Source organism: Felis catus, chromosome B4 (assembly GCF_018350175.1).
Source record: "Felis catus isolate Fca126 chromosome B4, F.catus_Fca126_mat1.0, whole genome shotgun sequence".
Taxonomy (NCBI): Eukaryota; Metazoa; Chordata; class Mammalia; order Carnivora; family Felidae; genus Felis; species Felis catus.
In genome coordinates, this window is record NC_058374.1 from 93,293,940 (window position 1) to 93,320,906 (window position 26,967).

At 41.3% G+C, this 26,967-nt stretch overlaps 1 protein-coding gene and 1 long non-coding RNA gene across 4 annotated transcripts in view; one reads left to right on the plus strand and one right to left on the minus strand.

The window, feature by feature from the left end:
- The window catches only part of MDM1 (Mdm1 nuclear protein), a 34,537-nt gene extending 29,034 nt beyond the window's left edge, over positions 1 to 5,503 (minus strand). For 2 of the 3 annotated variants that reach the window (XM_003989021.6, XM_006933884.5), the window contains exons 1-3: positions 5,310 to 5,471; positions 4,163 to 4,277; positions 251 to 618 (exon numbers count right to left, since the gene is read on the minus strand). In XM_003989021.6, the coding sequence (XP_003989070.2) occupies positions 251 to 618; positions 4,163 to 4,277; positions 5,310 to 5,327 (501 nt within the window). In that variant the 5' untranslated portion in view covers positions 5,328 to 5,471. Of the gene's footprint in view, positions 1 to 250; positions 619 to 713; positions 1,112 to 4,162; positions 4,278 to 5,309 lie in introns of those variants that run through there. The other variant, XM_045062055.1, reaches the window with a different exon arrangement.
- A 141-nt stretch (positions 5,504 to 5,644) lies between these two features.
- Positions 5,645 to 26,967, plus strand: part of LOC109501655 — a 165,657-nt gene continuing 144,334 nt past the window's right edge. The window contains exons 1-2 of the long non-coding RNA XR_006600853.1: positions 5,645 to 5,814; positions 9,887 to 9,939. This is a non-coding gene — a long non-coding RNA (uncharacterized LOC109501655). The remainder of the gene's footprint in view (positions 5,815 to 9,886; positions 9,940 to 26,967) is intronic.

Below are 26,967 nucleotides of genomic sequence, written 5' to 3' on the forward strand. Positions count from 1 at the left end.
CTACCCTCCTCCGCTCATGCTCTGTCTCTCTCTGTCTCAAAAATAAATGAACATTAAAAAGAAAATTAAAAAAAAAAAGAATAGAACTCATAATAACTAAAGTCAACAGCCTCTTAACTATTCTATAAGATATTAGATTAAAAAAATAAAACAATGGAAAAATTTTAAGCATAAAATGTAGTATTAGTGAAATGATGACATTTACAAAGAATTCTACGCTTTTGAAAAGAAATACTGTGAATATACCTACCCCATTATCTACATTTTCTGAAAGCAGCTTGGTAGAATGCTCCAGTTCCTCATTTTCATTAACCGGTATATGACCTTCTATTACATCCTCATTATTTTCCACAATATCTGAAGCCCCTTCAGCTCTGGAGTCTGTAGAGTGAGACCTGGTTCTTTTGGGAACCCTGGAGGCTTCTAGTGCAAGAACTCTTTCTTGGTTAACATCTTCTTTTTGTTCTGCTTCTTGTAATTCTGTTTCTGCGGCTTCAGGTTTTGGTGATACAATATCATTCTCTGAGATAGCTCCATTCCACTCAAGAGATTTTGAAATCTGTGGATCATGATAAGGGACTCTTCTTTTTGAAATAAAACTTGGCTCTTTTGTGATTCCTACAAAATATAGTATACAGAAATTGCCATAAAGCTCTACCATAGCATAAAGTTACAAAGACAACTTTTAATAACACTTAAGAGAGGAGAAATGGAACTGAAAAATCCCAGGTGAGATACACACAATGTCCTTAAAGTTGCAAGATAAAAAAAAAAAAATAGGTATAGTTCGTTCTTCAACATAAAATCTTTAATTTTGCTTTTAAAAAGTATTAACATTTTTTGACATAAAAAAATTAAAAATTGGGGTCACAATGTTCGAGTTACCCCAACACAAGTCACTAGAATCGCAACGTGACGGGCCTGGCAAAGCCAGCAGGACATGTTGCCTCCGTTTCTAATTACTTTCCTGTGCTACTTAACAGAACAATGGGCCCTGGTACTGTCAAAATTTGGAACTTTTCACAAAGCTTCTCTTATGCACAGTAGACCAAGGTGAGAAGGGATGAGATGTCATTATGCTGGATCTTGGTTCTACATTTGCCTTGATTTCCTGAGAATTAAAGAGAATGAACCCTTTTAACAAGAGCTAAGATACTATTTCTCTATATTTCTGTCTGGCAAGCAAATGTCCAAAAAACTTAACCTTCTACCCAAGTAAGAGGAGCTCTGTGGAATGACAGCCACTGAGACACTGTCCTAGTTTGGGGCCATTCTTTAAATAGAAAGACGACTTAGCAGGGTGGGGAAGAAAGAGTAAGACTAGAGGGAAGGAGAGGAAAGGTGGACTGAAAATCTGGCATGAGTTCTTTAGCCTCTGTCAAGGATGATTTGGCCATGAAACCCAGGGTCCCCTCCCTTACAAGACTTCCTTAGATTAGTGGTCTTCAAACTGGGTGCATATGTGTGTGGAGGCATATGGAGACATTCTAGGGGATAAGCAGAAATGGGCCGCGTAAGGGAATGATTTTGCAGATCTTAACTCTGTATGCACTATTATCCCAACGTTGGTCTGCCTGAGAGTTGCACCTGCTGTCTGCAGTCTTCGTTCCCACCCCCGCCTTCCCACTTCACAAAAGGAAGACACACCTCTCAGCCAGCCCCAAGGAATAAAAAATTCTCGTAGGTGGGAAAGACAAAGGGACAATTCAAAAAAGTGTAACTACCAAGAGAGAGTACCTGACAGCAAAGCAAAGAAGGCAGAGATGACAAATAACAAAAGAACAGTGCCTTATTTCACCCATCTTCACACTTTTCCCATCTAACTATCTTAGAATTAAAACTCGGGGGTAAGAGGGTTGTCATGCGAAATGAATACATGTTAACACATGTTAACACATTTATAGGGATTGAAAAATAAAGTTAGACTTTGTTCTCACAGCAAATAATTCTAATTTGCCTGATTAGTTTGCCAATGAGGACTAACTTTACCACTTATATGATGAACATTTACCGTAAAGTGAATCAGCTATATTGGCTGCTCCAAAGTTTTAACAGAACGTAAGTGAAACATATGCATGATATTCCATATGCCAGAAATCACATCCTTTGACTTCATTTTGTTACAAACTGAATTTGTTACACTTATGATTAAAAAAATTAAATGTCAACTTAAAAATGTGAGGGCCACCTAGATGGCTCAGTTGGTTAAGCACCGACTTTGGCTCAGGTCATGAACTCACAGTTCACAAGTTCGAGCCCCACATAGGGCTCTCTGCTGTCAGCACAGAGCCCGCTTTGGATCCTCTGTCCCACTCTCTCTCTGCCCCTCCCTGCTCGCACACATGCACTTGCTCATGCCCTCTCCCGCTCTCTCTCTCAGAAATAAATAAACATTAAAAAAATGTGAAAGGATGCAAAGACTTTCTAAACACTTTTAAGGGATATGAAAGCAAAAATTTGAAGACCATTGCTCTAGACTTCTCTCTGTTTTAACACAGAGAGGCTTCTGGTAGAAGAGCAAAATGAAAGGGGAAGATTCTCAACTGGTCTGCCATAATCTCTGAGCACCAGCAAAAATACACTAAGGGGAAAAAATACACTGTTAACAGAACACCCAGCCAGTCCTAGGTAAAATGGCTGTTATTCCTCCCACCTGCCTTTCTGAAGTTCTCACTCTGCCCCTCCCCCTAATCTAATTATTTCCCATTCACATATCTCCCCTAGACCATTCCTGCTTTCATAATGTACCATACTCTAAAGTGGCTTTGCTCCCAGTCTTGTCTCAACATACCCACCCTCAAATGTAACTGATCTAAGCTACAATGTTATGGGCACAACAGTCTGGTTAACCAATTCCACAGTATCATAACAGGCCATCAGTGGGATATATATACTTTAAGATTTATTTTGTATTAATCTAATAGAGCCTCAAATTTGTAGAATTTCAAGTCATTTGGAGGACTGAGCACCATCTTGCCCAAGAAGCAGAGACATCCAGTGTTTGAAGTCAGGCTCTGGGCAAAGGATCCTGATGCTTCAGAGGAACCGAGAGCCACTGACTCTAGCCCACTTGTCCCTTTTTTCTCCAAATCTAATCCCAGAAACCCTCTCCTCATTTTACTAATTTCCCAGGCTTGGGAAAATTATGCTTATTTCTCATACATCTTTTCTTTTCTTGGCTTCAAATATCTAATATTTGAGGGACATACATACCATGCATAAAGCATGCTCACATGTGAGGCCCAAGCACTCATCTGTATATATGCACCTGCCCCTTAACAAGGAATATCTCATTTAATCCCTCCCAGCAATCCTGTGCAATGGGCTTCCTAAACCCCACCTGGTAAAACAGGGCAAATTTTCCCAAGATCAAAGCTAATGGAGGTCCAAACTCATGTTCATTCATTCAAATACTGGTTTGCATAAGCACTGGAGGAGGTGTCATCTACTAGGCAGTAAGACAACCAGAGCCCTTGCTCTTCCAGATCTTCTATTCTAGTGAGGGCCAGTGAAACAGGCAGGTAGGATAAAGTCACTCTGTTTCTTTTCCTCTGCACCGTTCTCTGGGAAACCTTGGCCTAGGGCTGACTTCCCTGGGATACCAGGAGGAAACATGTGTGATGACAAAAATACAGCCTCTGAACTCATGGGCTTTCAACAAAACAGATTTGATTTCACATCATGGTTTTGCCACTTACTAGCTATGAACTTTGGGCAAGCTACTTAATCTAAGTTTCCCTTCCTCAAGACCTTGGGAGAACACCTCCCCAGGCTTGGCTGCTCTCAGCCGTCCCATCTCAGCTCAAGTATGACACCTCAGAAAGGCCTTTCTTGACCACTGAAGCTAAAGTGGCTTCCCTCCAACCCACCCCTCCCCCAAGTTATCTATATGCTAGCCTATAACAACTTGAAGTCCCCTAGTTTATTTACTGAGTTATCTGTTTACTTTTTTTGCCCACAATTAAGGGTCTTTGTCTGATTCAAGGCTATGTCCCTAGAAGCTGGGAATACTCCTGGCCTATAGCAAGCCCTCAGTAAATAGCTGTTAAACAAATATGTCAACCAGACCAATGGAACAATGCTTCACAATTCTTAATCATTTTTGCAAACTTAACCCCAAGCTTTATTTAAGTTACAACGACTATTAGTTTGTTCAGCTTACCTAATTGATCCGATCTAAGTCCAGCCCATGGGTACCTTCTCCCCACCGAGGGATTATAGGACTCTGACAAATATGACTTTTTCCACAGAAAGTTTCTCTGGTATTCACTCAGCCCCTGAGATACAAAATAAAATTTAAGTACAACGCAATTAATGGACATTGTTTTAAAAAAAAGACATCAGTAAAATAATTTCGGAACCATGAAAAGAGTTGAAAGCCTGGAGATTGATAAACACAGAAGAGCTCCCTAATAACAACTAATATTTACCCAGCCCTGTGCTAAGCAGTTCACACGTCTTCTATCCTTTAATCCTCACAACCACTTGAGGCAGATGCTGGCAGGAATCCGACTCCCTGAGCAGCTACCTTTTTGCTGGTTGTCTGATTCCAAAGCCTGAGCTCTTGTCTGATAACAGGTGACAATCTAAATCCCCATCGCTATAATTATCCTTACTGATTACGCCGGCAATGAGTACACAGTGTCAGGTATTAGGCCTAGTACCTCTCGCAATGTTGTAAAGTCAACCAAAGACGAATTCCCATCCCATTCTGGATACAAGCCCTTAAGATAAAAGAATAAAACAGGGTTTGTGGAAGGCTGTGGTCAACTGTTATGCTGATGGGTGCCTGACCCTGACACCTACCACCTACCTGAAACTTACGCACAACTATGAAAACTGTATATTTCTTACACCCTATCTTTACCTAGCCAGGGTCCCATTTCTCGATCCTTTAAAAGACATAGGCACTTTAAAGTTTTAAAGGGCAGGTAGGGGGCGGAGGGTAAAAGGTTGAGATCTGAGATGGGCTACAGGTGTCCCAATCTGAAGCCACCTTAGATCCCATTACAAAGCGCCCTCCTTCCATCACCACTCCCCTGTGCCCTCCAAAATCAATCTCTCTCAACACCACCAAACGCCTCCATACTGCAACTCGGAAATGTGTGTGAGCGGACAGGGAGCTAGGTGGAGGAGACAAGCATCCCTCAGGATCTTGGCAAGCAGGCCGGGAGCTGACAGGCATTGCGGGGCCCAGGAGCGCCGCGCAGAAAGCCAGCGCGGCCCCCGCGCCGGCACCCGCCCCGCCACGGCTCCCCCCCCCCCCCCCCCCACCAAGCAGACTTCGGATCTAGAGACCACGGCCTCACCTTGAAGCGCACCGGCATGTCGCTCGGCGCTAGAGCCCCCAACACTCCGACAGTTAACGGGACAAAAAGCCCCGAGGGGGCGGGGCGACAACAGTCGGTTCCCTAGCAAAATCCTCAGCCTGGCGTCCCCGACTACGCGCCGGCGCACTCCGCGCTTCCCTCCTAGAGCCCCTACGCTCTGCCTTTCTCCGCCCATTCTGAGGTTTAAGAACCAATAGAGACCCCGAGAACTTCTTGCCGTCATTAAGATTCGACCAATCAGTGCCCGAATGGGGGCGCCCGCCTCCCGTGACAAATCCCGGCGACTAACAGAAATGGCGGGCGGAAGACTGGCCAATGAGGCTCCCGGAACCGGGTGGGTGGGGCCCCGCGGGAGCTTCGTCCTGGGGAGAGCTCAGCGGCTGCTGGTATTGAGGGTCGTGTGCGGCTGTGGGTGTACCTGCAGGTGGGATTCGTATGTCACCGGCCTCGCTGGGCCGGGTTCGTGACGTCAGAAAACATGAAGGTGTGTTCTTAATTCCAAATCTGTGACGAAACCGAAATGTTTTCTTTTTCTGAAATGAGAATGTTCAGGTCTGTTCTCCTGAATATCAGGTCCTACAACTGACAGCCATGTTACATCACTTACTGTCGCATCAAAAGGGATAGGCTAAAAAGAAGTATTTCTTAGGCAGGCAAAAAAAAGAAAAAAAATATTTACTCTTGAAAGATAAACTGCTTACTTTCAGTGATGTTTTTGCCTCCCACTACCCCGCCCCCGCAAAAAAAAAAAAAGTATATATAGCTCTTAATATTAGAAAACATTAATGATGCTTGTGAGTCTCAGCTTCTAAAGCTTCAGCGTTGTCTCTCCTCTCATTCATTTAAAAAAATAAAATTGCATCTAATTTCAATAGACTTGCCATCATCATCAGTAAGTATTTTTTGAGATTCTCCCATTGACAGAGCACTGTGCTGGGAAAGAAATAAATTGTCCGGACAGTTCTCTAACATACTTGCAGAGAATGAACATATATTTATTCAATAATGTATAATGTATCATTGTGCTAAATTTTCAAATGGCAGGTATGATGATAAGGGCTACAGGAGTTGGAGGAGGGAGTTGTCCTTAAGGGTAGAGATGATTAAAAGAAGCCTCAGGAAGAAATATTCGGACTCACCCTTGGAGATTAGAAGGACTGAAATAAAGAGGAAAACGGGAGGATCACAGGGCAGATGTCTGAATGGAATACTGCCCAGCTTCTTCCAGGAACAATGAAAATAGTGCCTTTACTTTTGTCATTTGTTGACTAAAGAAAAGTATACCCTCTTTTAAACTTTCAAATATTAATAACAATCCTTGATGCCCTAAGCATTTTCTGCAAAGACTTGTCTTCCTGAATCCTAATTGATGTCGCTGTTCTTCTTCATCATCACTGAGATACTTAAAAATTCATTTGAAAGAGCCACCTGATACCTGAAACAAAGAGAATATTAAATTAGCCCCTATGTGGCCACGCATCCAGGGGGCCCTTGATAAATGTTAATTGGTGATGACAGCATCTCTGTCGTGTAAATTGAGAATGGCACAAACAAGACACAGCGGAACATAAACTGAAGGAGGTCCTCTTCGGGAAAACAGTCCAGATTGCACAGAGTAGGAAAAACACAGCTCTGGTTGTATATACAGCTTTGTTAGGACAGAAGGCTGAGGCGAAGTCAATGAAAGCAGGCATGTAGAATGTAGCCTGTCTGCTAAACAAGGGCCATGGTAACTGCAGTAGGGCTCTGCTGAGAAGGGAATAAAGGACAAGAGCGGCAGATGGGAAAAATAGCGGAGTCACAACCGGGGTTGGCTGAGAGGTGCTAAAGGGACTCAAGAAAGAAGAGTACTTTGCCTTGTTATTCTTAAATGAAAGCCTCCTCAAGTTTATGAGGCCAAGATGTAGACATGCAAAAAGGGACAACCTTAGTATATGAGCCTATAGCCTGTGTTTTACCAGCTTTTACACTCTCTACTACTGCAAGAAACAGACCCAGCACCTACAAAGTTCCACCCAAGTGTTTGGGGGAGTCCCGGGAGGTGTCTCACATGTGCTCACAGCTACCACATACAGGACGCAGGGCAACACTGCCTCTCATTTCAGTAGCCACACATCTGCATGTGTCACTCTTGCTGCTGGCCACCACAGCCACAAGTGCTGAGTACTGAGCCTCCACTGGGCACAGCATAAAGCGTCCTCCGACTGCCCAGTCCTGCTGGTGATCTGTGACAAGGCACCTCCCCCTCCTTTTTGTGTTACCCTCTATTAAGTGAGTATCAAAGTGTCCTGGAGGGTTTTTCCATTTGTATTTCAGCCTTCCCTCTCTCCAAAGGGAATTCCATGGAGCCTGGGCCAGAAAGTAATCCTCAAGTGATAGGTTTCATTCTGTGTCATTCTATGACATTCTATTCTAGATGAGCTTCTCCCTTCCACAGCCAAGCCTCTCTTCCTAGGACGAGAGTGTCATACCTGGCTCCCTCTTCCCTTTGTTGATGTCTCTGTTTCTCATGCAAATAGATTTCTCTTAATTATCTGTGAGAGATTAAATTGGTACCACCTCTAATGAAGGACAATTTTGCAGTCCTTTGACCCAGCGATTCTACTTTTATAACTTTATCTTACAAATATACTTGCCCGTATGTGAAAATTATCTATTGAAGGTTGTTTACTGTATTGGAAACAACTTAAATGTCCATCTGCAGGGGACTAGTTAGATGTATTGTGTTTCCTCCAGGGCCCAGAGCAAGAACAGGCTATGCAGCAGGCCCAGATGACAGTGCAGGCCGCTCTGCTCCCTAGGGCTTCCACCCCAGCAGGTCCAGGTGGGTGGGACCCGCTTCTGGTGTCAAGTGTTATATCCATCAGGGTCTGGCTGGGAAAACTGAAACTACCAGAGGCATTTCCAAAAAGAAAGCTTAATATAAACTATTGGTTAATGAGTTACTAGAGAACTTTGAAAAGCTAAAAGGAGAAACAGGATAGTAATTCCAGAAAGCAGCTCACACCCCTGAGGTTGGAAAAGCAAAGGGAAATGTTGATGTTACTGAAACACAGAGGTTTGCCCTAGAGGCCTCAGGGAGTTGGCGAGACCTCTGCCCAGCTGGTACTGGTGCCTCTTAGGGAACAAAGTGAGGCTGCCCCTGCGAATGACAGAAAGGGAGGGAAGGAAGGAAGGAAGAGAACGAGAGAACGAGAGAACGAAAGAAAGAAAGAAAGAAAGAAAGAAAGAAAGAAAGAAAGAAAGAAAGAGAAAAAGAAAGAAAGAAAGAAAGAAAGAAAGAAAGAAAGAAAGAGAAAGAAAGAAAGAAAGAAAGAAAGAAAGAAAGAAAGAAAGAAAGAAAAAGGAAAGAAAGAAAAGAAAAAAGAAAAGAAAAGAAAAGAAAAGAAAAGAAAAGAAAAGAAAAGAAAAGAAAAGAAAAGAAAGAAAAAGTTGGAGACTGAACCAACTACTACCATGGAGAAAACAGTCATCATTAAGGTGCTACTGAGAGCAAAAAGCAAGTGAAAGCAGGCATTCTGGTCTCTAGTGTCCTCTCTTAGCAGACCTAGAGGGAGTTAGTCAGCAGGATCCAAAGGATCTGCACAGCCCAAAAGGTAAGGTTGAAAGTGAAAGACAGTAAGTTAGTAACTTCTACCTATCCAACCCTTTAAAAGAAAGAAGCATTTTTTTTAATGAGCTAACATGGAAGGAGTTCAAAAAAAAGGCAAGTTACAGGTGTGTATAGTATACCATCAGTTGGCATAAGAAGAAAGACAAAAGAAAGAAGAAAAATGATGTTATCATTCACAGACACTTTTTCCCTCACTCATAAGTCCATCTCCATTAGTAGCAGCTATGAAGATGAAGAACATTTCAGACAGCTTATAAATATATGGAGACTTTAAGGTATTGATAGCTACTACAACTATTCTCTTCACATGAAATAACGCCTTTGACTCTTTCTAGATTTACTTTGATTTACATATATTGCAATAGGTCTGTTTTCTCTTTTAGAGACAAAAATATATCAAAATCCTTTAAAAACAACTTTTATTTGCACTTGAAATATAAATATACTACCCATTAAATTAAAAACAAGAAGTCAATCACTCCACAAACCTAACAATCTCCTATCATTTTCAAAGCAGCAATTGAAACATTGGAGAATTTGTATTTGTATTCAAATTTGTATTTGTGTTGAATCTATATGTGCCTCTAACCATATTTTTATTTTACAAACAAAAATACACTGCATATAAGCAAAATACTATCAAAGGGTTGAAGAAAGAAGATACAAAGAAGAGTAAGATACAGCCCGTTTCAAATCTGATTACAGTTGAATGAAGGAACAGACATACACACAAAGAACACAGGAAATGATAGAAGGATTCAAGAAAGGGGCTAAATGTGAGCACTCTGGTATTCTGAAGATGCTTTTAAATCTAGTGCCAGAAAGTTTGATCCAAGACTGCAGACTAAAGAGCAGACAGGATAACAGAGCTGCTTTTAAGTTCCATCCTGGGAAACACCTGATCGAGAGAACCTTTCACTTTCTCTCTTTTGTTCTGCCCTAGGTAGCTGAATCCAGGCCAGAACTAACATTTGCTCAAGATTGGGTCTCAAAAAGGTAAGTTACTTGCTCTCTGTTATCTTATTTTCCCTGGCTGCTTTAGAAATCAGAGTAAAGCTGTTTTAGAAACCACCCTACAATCAACACAGTGATGCATCAGCCTTATGTTTGCATATATGTGATTTTTTCTGAAATACCTTGCAAGGTAACTGAAATTCCAGTTTCCAGGCTTAGTAATGCTCTTGAGCTCTGTAACTTCCTCCTGGGTCATATACGTGGGCTTTCCTTGGTAAATCTTGATCTCAGCCTCTGCCAAAAAGCAATCAGTCAGACAGCCGCTTTCTTTGGCATTTTTCCATAAGTTTTAACTGCTTTTTCCTCACATGAATGAATTTCTGATTACATGACTGAAAAGAAAAATGACAAAATTAAATCAATGGATTCTGTTTCAGAAGCAAAATTGCTGATACTTCACATTAGTTTCAGTAAGAATCAAATAAACAGGGTGTGTGATTAAGACTTACCGATGAGCCAAGTGCAATTTATCCTCCAGACTTTTCGCCGTGGGATGCCTTTGTTGACAAAGAAGTGTCTGGCTTTTGAATCAATGGGGCACCTTTTGGAGGGACTCCAGGTTCTCTTGACAACATGAACTTTTTTTCCTTTTTTTTTTTTTTTTTTTTTTTTGGTGAGCCTGAGGGACTTCTAGCCATACAAGGCCATGACTGAATAAAGAAAGTAATTCTTAGTAAGTCATAAGTCACTGCAAGCCTCCCATACCATAATAACATGTTGTGCCTCCACTGAACAAGACACAGAGAACAAAATTTGAAGGCACATAATTCTTTTCATTTTAACGCCTTCACTGTTGATGATTTTGTTATCAAAAAATTGCCTTCCCTTTGCGTCAGTGATTATTGTCCTAAGTCACCATCGCTAGGAAAGTATCCACAAGGACACAGTTTTTTCTGGAATCACTAACTCTGTAGATTTGGAAGCATTAATTCTCTGACCACTTAAAACCAGGTGTCGTGTCTTAAGGTCAGACCAGAGGACACTATCCACTGTCTTCCTGAGAACCTTCTAAATCTCTACCCTACTCCAAAATAAATTTTGAAATATTCTTTTATCATGTGGTATATAGGCACCTTAATAACTTCAGGTCAAGACCAAACGCCTGCCATTATTCCTACTGAAATCACTGTTCTATTAGTAACGCTATATCAAATACCAATAAGGGACTAAGAATTTTTCAGAATATAAATCCGTTTTCCTCTCCTTAGTGACTTAATGATTGTTGATTTCCCTTAAAACATTCATTTGGGTTTTGCTGGAGCAATGAGTTCATAAAATCTTAGTACTATGTGGTTCATCCTCTCAGCTTCCAGTAACTGAATTAATAATGTTTGACAGTGTAGTGATATGCCAATTGTAAAATACTGCACAATGAATTTAAAGAAATTGTTTCAATATCACGGAGCACAACTTACAGAATAAGTTTTAGGAATCCTTTTCATTTGAGTTAATCATAGCTGTGGCAGAATCTGAGGCTGACACTCCAAATCCATTCCAGCCTCCTTCTCATGCACTGCAGAAGCTAGAAAGCTAAAGTCCCTTTGACACTAGACCCCTTTGCAGCTGATGGTCAGGTGTAACTTACATTTTGCTGATGAGAAGCACTTGCATAAATTGAATTAGATGGGAGAAAGAAAGACAAAGCATAAGCAACTGTTGTGGTTATGGTGGTAGCAGCAGTAAGTTATGGCAATAGCAGCAATAGCATGGTTATGAAAAGGTAGCTCTATCAGCAGCTTCCTGGTCACCACAGCAGTGACCGATTTCTGGAGCCAGGGCTTAGAGAGGTGGTTTATTATTAACTTAGCATTGAATTTCCAGGTTCTACAACTTCCTGACATTAGTGAGTCTATCTGTCTCTTCTAGAATTTACTCCCCTGCATTCCCAAGGATTCTGTAAGCCACTTTGTGTCAGTCATCTATTGCTACAATAATACTGTATAACAAACACCCCCAAAAGGAGTGGCTTAAAACAATAACCATTTAGTATTGCTCATGACTCTATGGGTCAGTTGGCCAGTTCTAGTAGCCTAGGTTGAGCTTGGCTGACCTCACTGAGCTTGCTCAGTGGTTATTTGGTGGGTAAACTAGAAGCTGGCTGGTCTCCAACGACCTCAAGTAGGAAAACTCATCATTGCTCCCTCACCTTCCAGCAGGCCAGCCTGGATTATTCTCATGGGATAGGAGGGTACCAAGAGGGAGAGCAAGGCCTCTTGAGGATTAGGTTTAGAACCAGCACACCATCACTTATCACTTCTACCACATTCCATTGGCCAAAGCAAGCCAAACAGCCAACCCAGATTTAAGACTAGGGAAACAGGGGTGGCTCAGTCTGTTAAGCATCTGACTCTTGGTCTTGGCTCAGGTCGTGATCTCACGGTTTGTGAGTTCAAGCCCCACATCGGGCTTCGCACTGACAGTGCAAGTTTGGGATTCTCTCTCTCCTTCTCTCTCTGCCTCTCCTCTGCTCCTGCTCTCTCTGTTTCTCTCTCAAAATACATAAACTTAAAAAAAAAAAAAGCGTAGGGAAACAGAGTCAACCCTTGATGGGAGGAGTCACAAAGTCACATTATAGAGGAGGAATGAAAATTTAGGTCTATTTTTTTCAGTAAATCTGCCTCAACACTGAATACCCTGAAAATACCCTCTCTTCTTTAAATATCTGAATTAGTTATGTTCTCTGCAGTTTAACTCTGACCAATACAATGGTGGGTTATATATTTGCATTTATCTCTATTCCCTCTCAAAACACTATAAAATGACAGTAAATGGATAAACCAAGTATAAGTTGGTGAGGTCAAAGAGAATGGCAGAGGAGACAACTGCAAAATAGAGATGTGGACAAATATTGGTGACATGGAAACAGAGTCTTAGAGGCTGGGCTCTGTGAGAAAGAGATGGACCCTGAGATGAAGTTGAAGGCGTTGAATGTTTATTACTGAAGGCCCTTGGGATCAACATCTGTGGAAGGGAGGGCAAGGGAGCAGGACTGGGTAGAAGTCAGGTTTAAAGCAGCCCTGACAACCTCAACTAACCCCATGGGGAGTCCAGAACTAAAAGAGCCTGTGAGACATGCCCTGTGCTGGGCTATATAATGGGCTTCCCTAGAAAGAACATGACCTTGGGTAAGGCAGCTCCCTCCAGTGGAGGTCACAGTATAGCGCACAGACAGGAGGCAACTATCCTTCCCTAAAGTGGAACGTGGACAAGTGCATCACCATAAGCATGTTCCTACTAAGCAATCAATGTTCCTAACAAACAACACGTATTTGAAGCCATAGGCAAAAATATCTCTGTTCCTATTGGGAGCCAGTCTCAATGCAGCTGTTAGAGTTTTAGTCCCCAAATCTTCAAGAGTGAAGGAGGGTCCCTGTCAGCACTGGTACCCTTAGTTCTGGTTCAGAACTCCCAGAGACAAAACACTGAGCCTGAATCTCACTGTACCTTTTCCCTTCCCTAGGCTGTCTCCTCTATCTTACCATGTTGTGGTTCACTTTGCACCTGCATTAGGACATCCACAGCCTTGTGCTTCCAGAGAATCTGGTGGTGTTGGTGCCATGCTAATGGTTAGGAAAGCCAGATACAGGGGCCAGCAGGACATTCTGCTTGTGAATTTCCCAGGCAAAGGAAGGGTGGGAGTTGGAGCTGGAGAGGAGCACAGGAATCCTGACCTTAGAGGGGAGCGAGGGGAAAAGGAACTGGACATGAGGAATTGGCCTAGAACTTGCCTTTTTACCTCAAGGTGTATAAAACCCACATTCAAAAATATTGTCACCCATAACCAGTAAAGAAACTGAATTAGGAATCAAAAATCTCCCAAAAAACAAGAGTCCAGGGGCAGTTGGCCTTCCAGGCGAATTCTACCAAACATTTAAGGAAGAGTTAACACCTATTCTCTTGAAGCTATTCCAAAAATTAGAAATAGAAGGAAAACTTCCAAACTCTTTCTATGAAGCCAGCATTACCTTGATTCCAAAACCAGACAGAGACCCCCACTAAAAAGAACTATAGACCAATTTCCCTGATGAACATGGATGCAAAAATCCTCAGCAAGAGATTACCCAACAGGATCCAACAATACATTAAAAAAAATATTCACCATAACCAAGTGGGATTTATACCTGGAATACAGGGCTGGTTCAATATCCTCAAAACAATAAATGTGATTCATCACATCAATAAAAGAAAGGACACGAACCATATGATCCTCTCAATACATGCAGAGAAAGAGTTTGACAAAATACAGCATCCTTTCTTGATAAAAACCCTCAAGAAAATAGGGATAGAAGGATCATACCTCGAGATCATAAAAGCCATATATGAAAGACCCAATGCTAATATCATCCTCAATGGGGAAAAACTGAGAGCTTTCCCCCTAAGGTCAGGAACAAGACAGGGATGTCCACTCTCACCACTGTTATTTAACGTAGTATTGTAAGTCTTAGCCTCAGCGATCAGACAACACAAAGAAATAAAAGGCATCCAAATTGGCCAGGAGGAGGTCAAACTTTCACTCTTTGCAGATGACATGATACTCTATATGGAAAACCCAAGATTCCACCAAAAAACTGCTAGAACTGATTCATGAATTCAGCAAAGTTGCAGGATATAAAATCAATGCACAGAAATCAGTTGCATTCCTATACAACAACAATGAAGCAACAGAAAGAGGAATCAAGGGATCGATCTTATTTACAATTGCACCAAAAATCATAAAATACCTAGGAATAAATCTAACCAAAGAGGTGAAAAATCTATACACTGAAAACTATAGAAAGCTTATGAAAGAAATTGAAGAAGACACACAAAAATGGAAAGATTCCATGCTCCTGGATAGGAAGAACAAATATTGTTAAAATGTCCATACTACCCAAAGCAATCTACATATTCAATGCAATCCCTATCAAAATAACACCATCATTCTTCACAGAGCTACAACAAATAATCCTAAAATTTGTATGGAACCAGAAAAGACCCCAAATAGCCAAAGCAATCTTGAAAAAGAAAACCAAAGCAGGAGGCATCACAATCCCAGACTTCAAGCTGTATTACAAAGCTGTAATGATCAAGACAGTATGGTAGTGGCACAAAAACAGACACTGAGATCAATGGAACAGAATAGAGAACCCAGAAATGGACCCACCAATGTGTGGCCAACTAATCTTTGACAAAGCAGGAAAGAATATCCAATGGAATAAAGACAGTCTCTTCAGCAAGTGGTGCTGGGAAAACCAGACAGTGACCTGCAGAAGAATGAACCTGGACCACTTTCTTACACCATACACAAAAATAAACTCAAAATGGATAAAAGGCCTCAATGTAAGACAGGAAGCCATCAAAATCCTCGAGGAGAAAGCAGGCAAAAAAACCTCTTTGATCTTGGCTGCAGCAACTTCTTACTCAACACATCTCCAGAGGCAAGGGAAACAACAGCAAAAATGAACTATTGGGACCTCATCAAAATAAGAAGTTTCTGCACAGCAAAGGAAACAATCAGCAAAACTAAAAGGCAACTGACAGAATGGGAGAAGATATTTGCAAATGATATATCAGATAAAGGGTTAGTATCCAAAATCTATAAAGAACTTATTAAACTCGACACCAAAAAACAAATAATCCAGTGAAGAAATAGGCAAGAGACATGAATAGACACTTCTCCAAAGAAGACATCCAGATGGCCAACTGACACATGAAAAGATGCTTGACATCATTCATCATCAGGGAGTTACAAATCAAAACCACAATGAGATACCACCTTACACCTGTCAGAATGGCTAACATTAACAACTCAAGCAACAACAGACATTGGTGAGGATGCAGAGAAAGAGGATCTCCTTTGCACTGCTGGTGGGACTGCAAACTGGTACAGCCTCTCTGGAAAACAGTATGGAGGTTTCTCAAAAAATGAAAAATAGAACTATCCTATGACCCAGAAATTGCACTATTATATATTATTACACAATTAATTATATGTTAAAAATATATAAGTAAATATATATTATAAATTATACATATAATATATATACATATATAATGGAGTATTACTCGGCAATCAAAAAGAATGAAATCTTGCCGTTTGCAACCACGTGGATGGAAATAGAGGGTATTATGCTAAGTGAAATTAGTCAGAGAAAGACAAATATCATATGACTTCACTCATATGAGGACTTTAGGACACAGAATAGATGAACATAAGGGAAGGGAAGCAAAAAGAATGTAAAAACAGGGAGGGGGACAAAACATAAGAGACTCTTAAATATGGAGAACAAACATAAGGTTACTGGAGGGGTTTTAGGAGGGGGGATGGGCTAAATGGGTAAGGGGCATTAAGGAATCTGTTCCTGGAATCATTGTTGCAGTATATGCTAACTAATTTGGATGTAAATTAAAAAAAATAAATTAAAACAAATTAAAAAGTAATATGTGAAAAAAAAATATTGTCAACACTAGTGAACCAAGAAGAGAAAAAAATATTGACTCCCTAAAATTAATTCCAGTTACAGTCATTTATAAAGTGGCTGCTACCATTTATGCCTGATTACCATACGGCACAATAGCAAGTGTACATGTCATGAAGCGTGTGTTCAGTAAATTGATTGGAAAGCTAAACTTTCCACTATATGGACAGCTGTTAGGGTTTGTTACTTCTTCTTGGTGATCCCATAACACTGGAGGGCACATGAGCCAGAGGGCAACTCCATTCTCTTGTGATGAGAGAAAACTCTGGAACAAATCCATGTTTCAAGTCAATGTAACATAAGCTGCTTTGTTATTTGAATCATGATGTTCTCTTGAACATGGGCTTTTATTGTTAAGAAAACAAGTGTCCATTTCCAATATATTCTTCAGCTTAGCCCAGTGCAGTGAAATATGTGCAAATGCTTCGTGAATTGAGAAACATTACAGAAATGTTAGTAGTTCCTGGTATTAGGTATTAAGAATGATCTCCCTTTGTACCATTTTTGGGTTTTTTGTTTGTTTGTTTGTTTGTTTTTAATTTTTTTTTAACGTTTATTTATTTTTGAGACAGAGAGAGACAGAGCATGAACGAGGGAGGGTCAGAGAGAGAGGGAGACACAGAATCTGAAACAGGCTCCAGGCTCTGAGCAGTCAGCACAGAGCCTGACACGGGGCTCGAACTCACAGACAGTGAGATCGTGACCTGAGCTGAAGTCGGACGCTTAACTGACTGAGCCACCCAGGTGCCCCCTTTTGTACCATTTTGTACCACTCTTCATCTTTGTTTTTCCTAAACAGTGGAACTCACGCAGCCTAACATTACTAATTAGTCTCTAATTTATTATGAACAATACCTTTTCTTGTTACTTATTTTTTACTATTACTTATTACTATTGTTATTGTCTAATATTTGTTGAGTGCTTGTTACATGTCCTAAGCCTATATATGTTGTGCCAGAGTGGTTTCATCAGGAAAACAGGGCCACTGTAAATGGTATAGGAATAAGGGGCTTCATATAGAAATGACAGCTTACAGGGGGGGTGCTTGGGTGGTTTAGTCAGTTAAGCATCCGACTTCGGCTCAGGTCATGATCTCCTGGTTCATGGGTTCAAGCCCTGCTTTGGGCTCTGTGCTGACAGCTCAGAGCCTGGAACCTCCTTCAGATTCTCTGTCTTCCTCTCTCGGCCCTTCCACCACTCACACTCTGTCTCTCTTTCAAAAATAAGATAAACATTTTTAAAAAATTTTTAAAGAAATGACAGCTTACATAAATATGAGAAGACCTGGAGGGTTTAAGGTCTAGAAGGTGGCAGCCAGAGCAGTGGAGAGTCACTGATGTGTGAGTCTAGGGCACTAGAGTGTGGATGGAGAGACTCAGCTCCTGGGATATGTCCAAAATTCCTGCCATAGCTATGGAGTGAGGGCTCACAGAGAGGGCTGTGAGGCCTTGATGAGCCGTAGCAACTATTATTCCAGAAACATTGGTCTCCCTTCACTTTTGCCCTCCAAGTCTTGCGTAAGTCACAAACTCAAAGTCTCTTTCACAAACTCCAACCTGGAACCACGTAGGAAAGGAAATTCTGGGAAAGGTTGTTCCCAACCTTAGATAGGAGTAATGCTGATGGTGTCAAGTTACCATCAGGCAGTGCAGCACACAGACAACTCTAATATCTAGGAAACAAGTGTTACTGTTAACATTTTTTTTGGCAGTTAAAATGCTGAGATGTTCAATAACTTGCCTGAGGTCACATGTTAATAGGTGGCAGAGCTAAAACTCAAACCCAGGTCTGTCTGATTCTCTTGATCATACTTTTAACAACTGTTGTTTAATGGCCCTTCAAAATCTATAAATACTGATTATCTGTCATAATATTTAACATTATTTCCTATCTCCATGAGTACCAGAGGCAGAGGTTTCAACTATTCTAGAACACTGTGGTTAAGAGATACAGATATCAGAACTAAAGTGATGTGTCAGGGATGCAAGTCTCCTTTGGGGCCAAGCTGGGACATTTCTGCTGCCCGAGGTATCAGGTGTTCCACAGCTTAGGAGCTACACCATTGAGAAGTCTCATTTCTTCCTCTGGTTGGAGAAAAATTAATCCCTGCACTCCTTAATTCTCCCATCTTTTCTACATACTGTGCCCAACACAATGACACCTTGAACCCTCCTTTTGGGAGAGAGGGAAGAATATGTTTTCCACTACCCCAAGCTGAGTGAGAAGAGTTTCAAGGGAACATTTGAAGAGCTCGACAAATGTTTCTTGGACTTTGTGAAACAGAATGGCTATTATCTAATTCCAGCCTGGGGACAATGGTGAAAGATTCCAGGTAGAATTGCTGGTTTATGGCAGAATGACAAGAGGTGAGTGCATTAGGAACAACTACACTTCTGCCCACAGGAGGACAAAAAAAAAAAAAAAAAGTTTCCTTGTGGGCCAAGTTGGACAGCTGGGAGGGAGCTCCAACCTATGAGTATAGCCTGGAGGGGAAATGTGACCCGCAGGTGGACTGTCAGAGGTCCAGGTGCTGAGGGTGGGATCTTGGTGGCTCTTGAGGTGGAGCCCTGCCCACATCAGGAGAGCTGCAGTCAGAGGCCCTTAGTGGGCACACCTCCAAAACATCCCTCAGGGGGAAGAGCCAGCAATTGTGCACCTGTCACCGCAGAGGAAATCATCAGATTACAGGCTACACAAGCCACAAAAAGTCTTTTTCATTAATCTCCTCTCCTCTGAGCCTGGCCCTGCAAAATAGGGAAGAGGAGACAGACAAAGTAAAACAAGCAAGCAGAGAAGTCAAGTATGTGTGTCTCTCCAGCTGGGCACATTTGGGGGGAGAAGGGGCAGAAGAAAAGGAAAATAGAACTGGGTTGGAGTTTTATACTACAAGGGAACTTTACAAACCCCAACCAGAGGCTGTTCTTGTGACTATAAGTAACCAAGGGATTTTTTTCCCTATCTATGAGTAACTGAAAAAGTTTGGATGCCAAGACTGTATGCAAGAATGGGATCTAACAGGGACAAACAGGAAAGAATGAAGTTGGTTTCGGCATGACCCTATTAGGTCCAGCTTGTAGGTAAAATGATTATACCAATATAATAGGAACAATGGGACAACATAAAAGAACTCTTAGCAACTAAAAATATTATAGCAGAATCTTAAAATGCCATATGGGAGTTATAAAATAAAGTTGAAGCCATCTCCTGGAAATTAAATCAAAAAGAAAGAAAAGACAATAAAAATCAACAGTCACTGAGGAGGTCCAAAAGCTGACATTATAATTGGAGTTTGTAGAAGACAAAAAAACAGGAAAAAAATGTAGAGAGAGAAATTTTTAAAAATTTTTTCAAGAAATCTTCCCAGAACTGAAATGAGTTTCTAAAATAAAATCATATGCATTAATTATTCAGCAAATATCTGAAAACGCCTTTTATGTGCTAGGCCCTATTCTAGAACTACAGCAAGGACAAAAACAAAGTCCTTACCAAGAGCTTGCATCCTACTAGGAGAGACAGGTCATAGACAAATAGTGACATGTGTCAGATGGTGATAGGTGTCATTAAGGAAAATAAACCTGGATAAAGGAATATGGAATAATGAGATGGTGAGATTTTAGGCCAGGTAGTCAGAGAAGGCCTCTCTGGTAAGGTGACAATTGAGCAGAGGGAGTGAGAGATACAGACATGCTGGAAATGTAAGCCCAGCAAAAGCAGTTTCCTTGTTGGCCTTGTTTACTAATGTATCCCAACTATCATAGTCACATTTGTTAAATGAATGAATCAAGGCATAGGGGGAAAGCATATGTGAAGGCCGTGAGACAAAAAAAAAAAAATCCTTGGCTTGTTCAAGAATGCCTGTGTGGCTGGAGCAGTGGAAGCTTGTGGGGAAATGGTAGGTGATGACCTTGTAGGTCATGGCAAGGACTTTGGATTTTATTCCAAGACAGATGAAAATCCACTGCAGCGTTCTGGACGCTGCTGTTAAAGAACTACCCTTGCTTCTTGAGGAAGGTAGACTGTAAGGAGGTGAGACAGGAGCAGGGGACCACACTGGTGCAAGCAAATGTTATCAGTGGCTTAGAGTAAGGGTGGTATGAGTGGAGATAGTGAGAAATTATTGATAAATCTCAAAGACAGAGTATACAAGACTTGCTGATGAATTAATTAGATGCCGTATATGAGAGAAAGAGAAAAGTGAAGGATGAAACCAAAGTTTTTAGCCTAAACAATGAGAAGGATAGAAGGGGCAACTTAGTTGCAAGGTGTGCATGTGAGGACCAGAGACAAGGGTAGGAAATGAGGGGTCATTTCAGACTTAATAATCGTGAGATGCCTACAAGATATACAAGTGGAGATGTCACATGTATCTCCTTGCTAAATAAATAAATTTAGGGGGAAATGCATATTCAAGTTGATCCTCCTGAATACAACGCATCTACCTCAAGGGCCAGACAAGTAACCAGACTTTAAAGTCCATTTCTAACCCTGAGACCTGACAGTACAATAGTCCTCTCCTCACAGCTGAAGTAAAAGCCATTGAAATTCCCCTTTTGTGACTCCTACAGGATCTTTCCTTCCCCACATATATTGCTTGCATTTTCCACATTGCCTTCTCCCCCTTTCCTCTAGCTTCTTGAGGAATAGGTCCCTCTTATTTTGGAAAAAAAGACAAAAAGAAATACAAACCTTTATTTGACTACCTTGTTCTTTCTTCCTCATTTCCCTGAAAAACTTGGTTGCTTCCCCCTCTGGTCTCTGATAAAGCTTTCTGTCCTTAACCGTGATTTCCTTCTCCAGATCCCTCTCTAAACCAGTCCTTTCAAGGCCAAGCTCATAGCCTGTTCTCTGATCTGTGTACCCTGGCTGGGACTCTGCACCATTCCCTGTGGTTGACTTCTCATGGGGCCTCCCCCAGGATTCATTTTTGGCCATCTGCTCTCCTATATGCATTCTTTCTCCCTCAGAAAGCTCATCATTCCCATAACTGCAATGAACACCCCTGTGTGGATGACTCCCAACTGTTCATCTCGGTCTTTGCTTTCTATCAGAGTTTGGACTTCTAAGAGTATCTAAGCAAAGTGGTGGTCTGGCATAAGCACTGGAATCAGATGACTTGTGTTTAGCTATATAAACTTGGGGTTATATTTACCTCTCATCCTTTATAAAATGGGAATAAGATTAGTACCTATCTCACACAGTTTCCATGAGGATTAAATGAGTTTATATGTGTAAAACACATAGTGCCTGACACATAGTAAATATCATTATTGGAGATCACACTATCACTATCAGTTAAACAACACCAATTCTTCCTTTGCTTCTCTCCCTCTCTAATGGGTTCTCAAGTTTTCCTGTGATATCTCTAGTTCTCAGACACACAGATTTAACATTATTCCATGAAGTGCCAAATATATGTCATTTTTATATGTTTTAGATTTTAAGATTCTAAAAGGTTGTAATGTTTCCTAAACATCAGTGTCCCTGATTCACCCCTTCCCCTTCCCTGCCACATGCCTAGGAAAGCAGTGACAAAGACCAGGAAGCCATGATTATAACACAAAAATAAATAATAATAATAATAATAATAATATACACTGTGCTATATACCAATTAGTCATCTAAGGAGCTTTTTACATATATCAATTTGTTTAATCTTCACAATAATTCTATAAAGCAGAAATATTATCTCTATTTTGCAACTGAGGAAACTGAGGCACAGAGAGGTTAAGTAACTTGACCATGATTGATTACTGACACTTGCAAATACATGAAGGAATGTAAGATGCAATTTAGGAAGACTATACTGTAAAGGCTACGTGGAAGACCCAAAGAAAAGAAATCCTAAGACTCACTCTCACATCAGTGATACAAAATAACTGTATTTCTGGGTTGTGTGGGGGAAAGAATAAGTAGGGATCAGATTTTTTTTAAAAGATGTGATTTGTGGGGGACCTGGGTAGCTCAGTCCGTTAAGCATCTGACTTCAGCTTATGTCATGATCTCATGGTTCATGAGTTCAAGCCCCGCATCAGGCTCTGTGCTGATAGCTCAGAGCCTGGAGCCTGCTTCAAATTCTGTGTCTCCCTCATTCTCTGCCCCTCCTCACTCACACTCTGTCTCTCTCCTTCAAAAAAACTTTTTAAAGTTTTTTTTTTTTTTTAAAAAGATGGGATTTGTGATTTCTTCATTTCTCTGATTCTAAATGAATCACAGAAGAGGCCCAAACAAACATCCGGTCCCACCCCTGTTCCCTCCATCCCCATGTTATAAGACTGCCCAACCACAGCCATCAGTCCATGAAAGAAGCATCGATATAAATTGGCAACTGCTCTGCCCTAGAAGGAGACACACATTACATGCTGTGCCTCAGAGTCACGTGCTTCTCCTCTTTGCCTGCCACAAGGAACAGTTTGGGATATACACAAATAGGGAAGTGCTATAGGAGCTAACTTGTGACTATTTGGAAATTTGTCAAGTATTCCCCACCAAAAGCAGCTCGTCAGCACCTACCTGCAGCCTAGGTCTTCACCCTTCAGAAGAGAGTGTGACCAGGCTGGAGCCGATGGCTGGCCTAGCAAGCTGCATTCTGACACGGGAAGCAAAACCCCCGAAGCTGGGCTGTCCCACCAACACTCAACACTTGCCATGTGTGAAGGAGAGACTGTGGTTTGACTGCAGCTCAAGACTAATGTGGTGAGCTGAAGAGTTGAACAAATCAGTCACTTTTCCTGTTGCAGAAGTAGGAATTCGTACCTCCTGGCTTTTTGTTAGAGAAGGAGGGAAAAGTGTGGCTTGTTACCTCAGAAAATTCTGCCCAGTGAGAGGCTGGCCCTTCAGAGAATCTTCCCTAGATGCCACACAGAGTCTTGCAAACCTGGCTCAAAAGGTCTTGAAATAGTTATCTTTGTTTGCAGTAGTGGTTAGAAAAATGAAATGAGAAGAAACCTCGTAATATAATATTTTATACCACCTCGTTGGTATTCAAATATGTTTTCCTAAGCTCAGATGATTTCCATATGGGGGAAGACTTCAGATTTAATTTTGTTAAAGATAATTAACATCACTTGGAGACAGTAGTTATCTATATGTCATTCTACCCCCAGCAAAATATTTATGTGTAAGGATGTTTCAGCTGCCGCACGTATTCTTGACTGGCATTCAAGTGCATTATTAGCTATCTTGCCCCTAGCATCTATTCTGCCTTAATGACTTCTATCCTCCAACACTGCTGAAAGTGACTGGAGGCAGTACAGATTCCAAAGGCAGCCTGCAGGAAGCATACATTGAAAGAAAAGTGAGTGCAGTTCCCCCGAGATAGGTGTACGTTAATGTAACCATGGTTTTTAATCCCCTCATATACTCTCTTTGTAACTATACCTGCCTTGAATAGTATGTTCAAAAGAAAAATGATAATAGCTAACAGCTGGACTCTTTCTAGCACGTTCTTATCAAGTACCTTCTAGTTTGCAGCCTCTCAGAACAAAGAGGGTCTCTGTTGCTTAAGCCCAGAAGCTTGATTTATAAACTTAGCATAATGAACGCTGTCAAAATTTTATTACCAATTGGTTTGTACCAGAATATATGCGTGGAGCAGCTATTGTGTACAAGGATGACTTATTTTAATGCACTAGAACTTTCCCTTTGTTAACTTTCTCTTAGCCCTGGGAATTGTAATGTCTCCTTTGTTTGTAGTTAGATAGCTGCCATTTAGCCAGCTGCCCTAAGATATCCATCTCCATCTCATTTTTTTGGAGTTACAATTCCCATATTAAAGTGGAATCCAGGGGCGCCTGGGTGGCTCAGTCGGTTGAGCGTCTGACTTCGGCTCAGGTCATGATCTCACGGCTCGTGAGTTCGAGCTCTGCGTCGGGCTCTGTGCTGACAGCTCAGAGCCTGGAGCCTGCTTCGGATTCTGCGTCTCCTCCTGTCTCTGCCCCCCCTCCCCGTGCTCATGCTCTGTCTCTCAATAGTAAATAAACATTAAAAAAATTTTTTTAATATAATAAAAATAAAAAATAAGAAATAAAAAAAATAAAGTGGAATTCATTTCTTTTATCCCCCTTGAATGATGAACAGAAAAATGATGAACACCACATTAGTCTTTTTTAATATAATAAAAATAAAAAATAAGAAATAAAAAAAATAAAGTGGAATCCGTTTCTTTTATCCCCCTTGAATGATGAACAGAAAAAACAGAGTGATGAACAGTAACTGTCTACAACTGATCTAACACCTGTGTGTTCTCTCTCATAAGAGCCAGTACCCAAGTTAAATCTCGAGCTGTGTGTAATAATTACATTACATTCCTCTGGAACCCACGAATGTCAGAGCATTTGCTCCACAAGACAGCCTGGAACCAAGGTGTAATCAAGCCTTTCACTGGTCCCCTTGGACTGGGCTATGAATCATCTCCCTTTCTTACCCAACTGGCACAGATAAATAGCAACTGAACAGCATTTTGTCTCCCGAAGAGTATAATTTCCTTAAATTAACATAAGGTACTAGTTGTTGTATTCACTTGCAGCTTTTGTAAGGCCAGACATATCTCAGGAAGGCCTAACTAATCTCAGGAAGCAACCCACACGTGGAAAAAGCCTATTACCGAGTCGAAATCCTCTTAAGGAGATGGAGTAGGCAGAATCGTCCTCACGATCACCTGTCTGGGAAATTTGAGCTGATGGCACCTGAACAGCACTGCAGCTCCAAGCAAGAACACCACCTTTTATTCTCAGGTTCATTTTATTGCCTAAATAATTCTGTCACCTGCCTTCTCCCTAGGGGCTGAGCTAGTAAGAGATTGTTACATCTATCAGCAAGTCCGTCTGGTTCACTGAAATTCATCTCACAAATAGTAGCTGGTCAAAAGATGAGAAAGTAGCACAAAGTGGTCTAATTTGTGTAAGTCCCTCCCCCACCCCCAACACACACAACTTTGTGGCGGGGGGCGGGGGGGGGAGCACTAGCTTCGCTTTCACTGGAGCAGCAACCTGTAAAGTACAGGATCCTTTCAGAGCATTCAGATATGTCCTCAGTCAGGGCCGATATTTATCCCAGTTGTTCTTGGTATTTTATTCAAGTTAAACTTGCAATGATTCAGTCTTCCACTGAAAGTTACTTTTCTCCTAAATCTTCATAACCTGGAGTGAGTACAAATTGTTTAGGCATATACAAAAGGTAATGATGCATTCATAAAATAAATAAAGAGCAGGCAAAAAAATTTTTTCCTCGTAGATTTCTGCTAAATATTTTAAGAATCAGTGGGGATTGTGATACTTATTCATTTTTTAACCATGGGTCAGATTGGCTGCACTCTGTCCACCCCCCTAGTCTGTGGCCAGAATGGAGTTTCCCAAACTTGGTGTCATAGTGGTCAAGAACCCATGTTCTGCAGCCACCTGGGTTCGAATCGTGACTCTGCTATAGGGAAAAGAATGGCCTGGAGGTGATAAGAGTGTCTCCATCATGAGCTGGGAGTGAGAATTCCTTTGGTTAATATAAGTGAAATATTTAAATAGCGACTAGCTAATCATAAATGCTACATATTAGCTTGATTATATTCCACAGAACATTAATTGCAAGAGACGTTCCTGGGGAAATGAGAGTCTGTGTTCAAAGAAGATTGGAAATACTTCACGCTAACGTATTTCATGAAATCTATGAAGCTATCCTATCAATTAGGTACCACTAAGAAAGACAAAGCAGGACACAGGCTCTCCTGGGGATTTGGCAGTTCTGATTTCAGTTTTATTGCTTTCTTGGCACGTGGTAGGTAATCCTTTTATACCTATCTCAGTAACAAAATACACCCCCATCCCCTGGATATCTTCCTTTAAGTTCGATCAAGCACTTGGTTATTTCTTTGCAAGAAAATATGGAATGGTTAATCCTGCAATAATGAAGCGTTGTCTCTCTAACTGCTCTGTCTCCATACCTTTTGGCATATACAGCTGAGCAGGTCTCAACTGCTGCCTGCCAACAGCCATGGTAAAATGCCCCTGTCCAAGAGGTGTCCTACCTTCAGAGATGATAAAATGTGGGAGGAAAGTACTGCTTAGAATTGATGAAATATTTACGGACCCCTTTAGGAGATTCCCAATGCATATTAGCATATTGAAGGTGGGAGGAAGCCCCACAGTAAAGAAACCATCTTCCCTGATTTAGCCAACGTATTGGACCATACAACCTTCTTTACAAGTTAACACATATCAACATGTTGGAGTGTGCTGAAATAGAACCTGACAAATCTGAGCATTACAGAGTAGTTAGAGGAGATTTTTTGCAGCTCCTTTATAATCAAGCAGCAACAAAGAGAAGGAAGACTGGCTTCATGGGGTTCAGGACATGCTATCCCCAAATATGGGATCTTAGCATATTGAATATTTTAACCTGGAGGAGTTTGAGAAAGGGTCATTCTGAGCTCCCCTGCTCCCAACTCTTCCCCTGAAACAGGTCATGAAATCCTTATCCTCCCTATACCCCGATGAGAGAAGCATCCTTATCTCCAAAGACAAAGGGATGTCCAGGAGAATCCTAACAAACAGGCCTTGCTAAG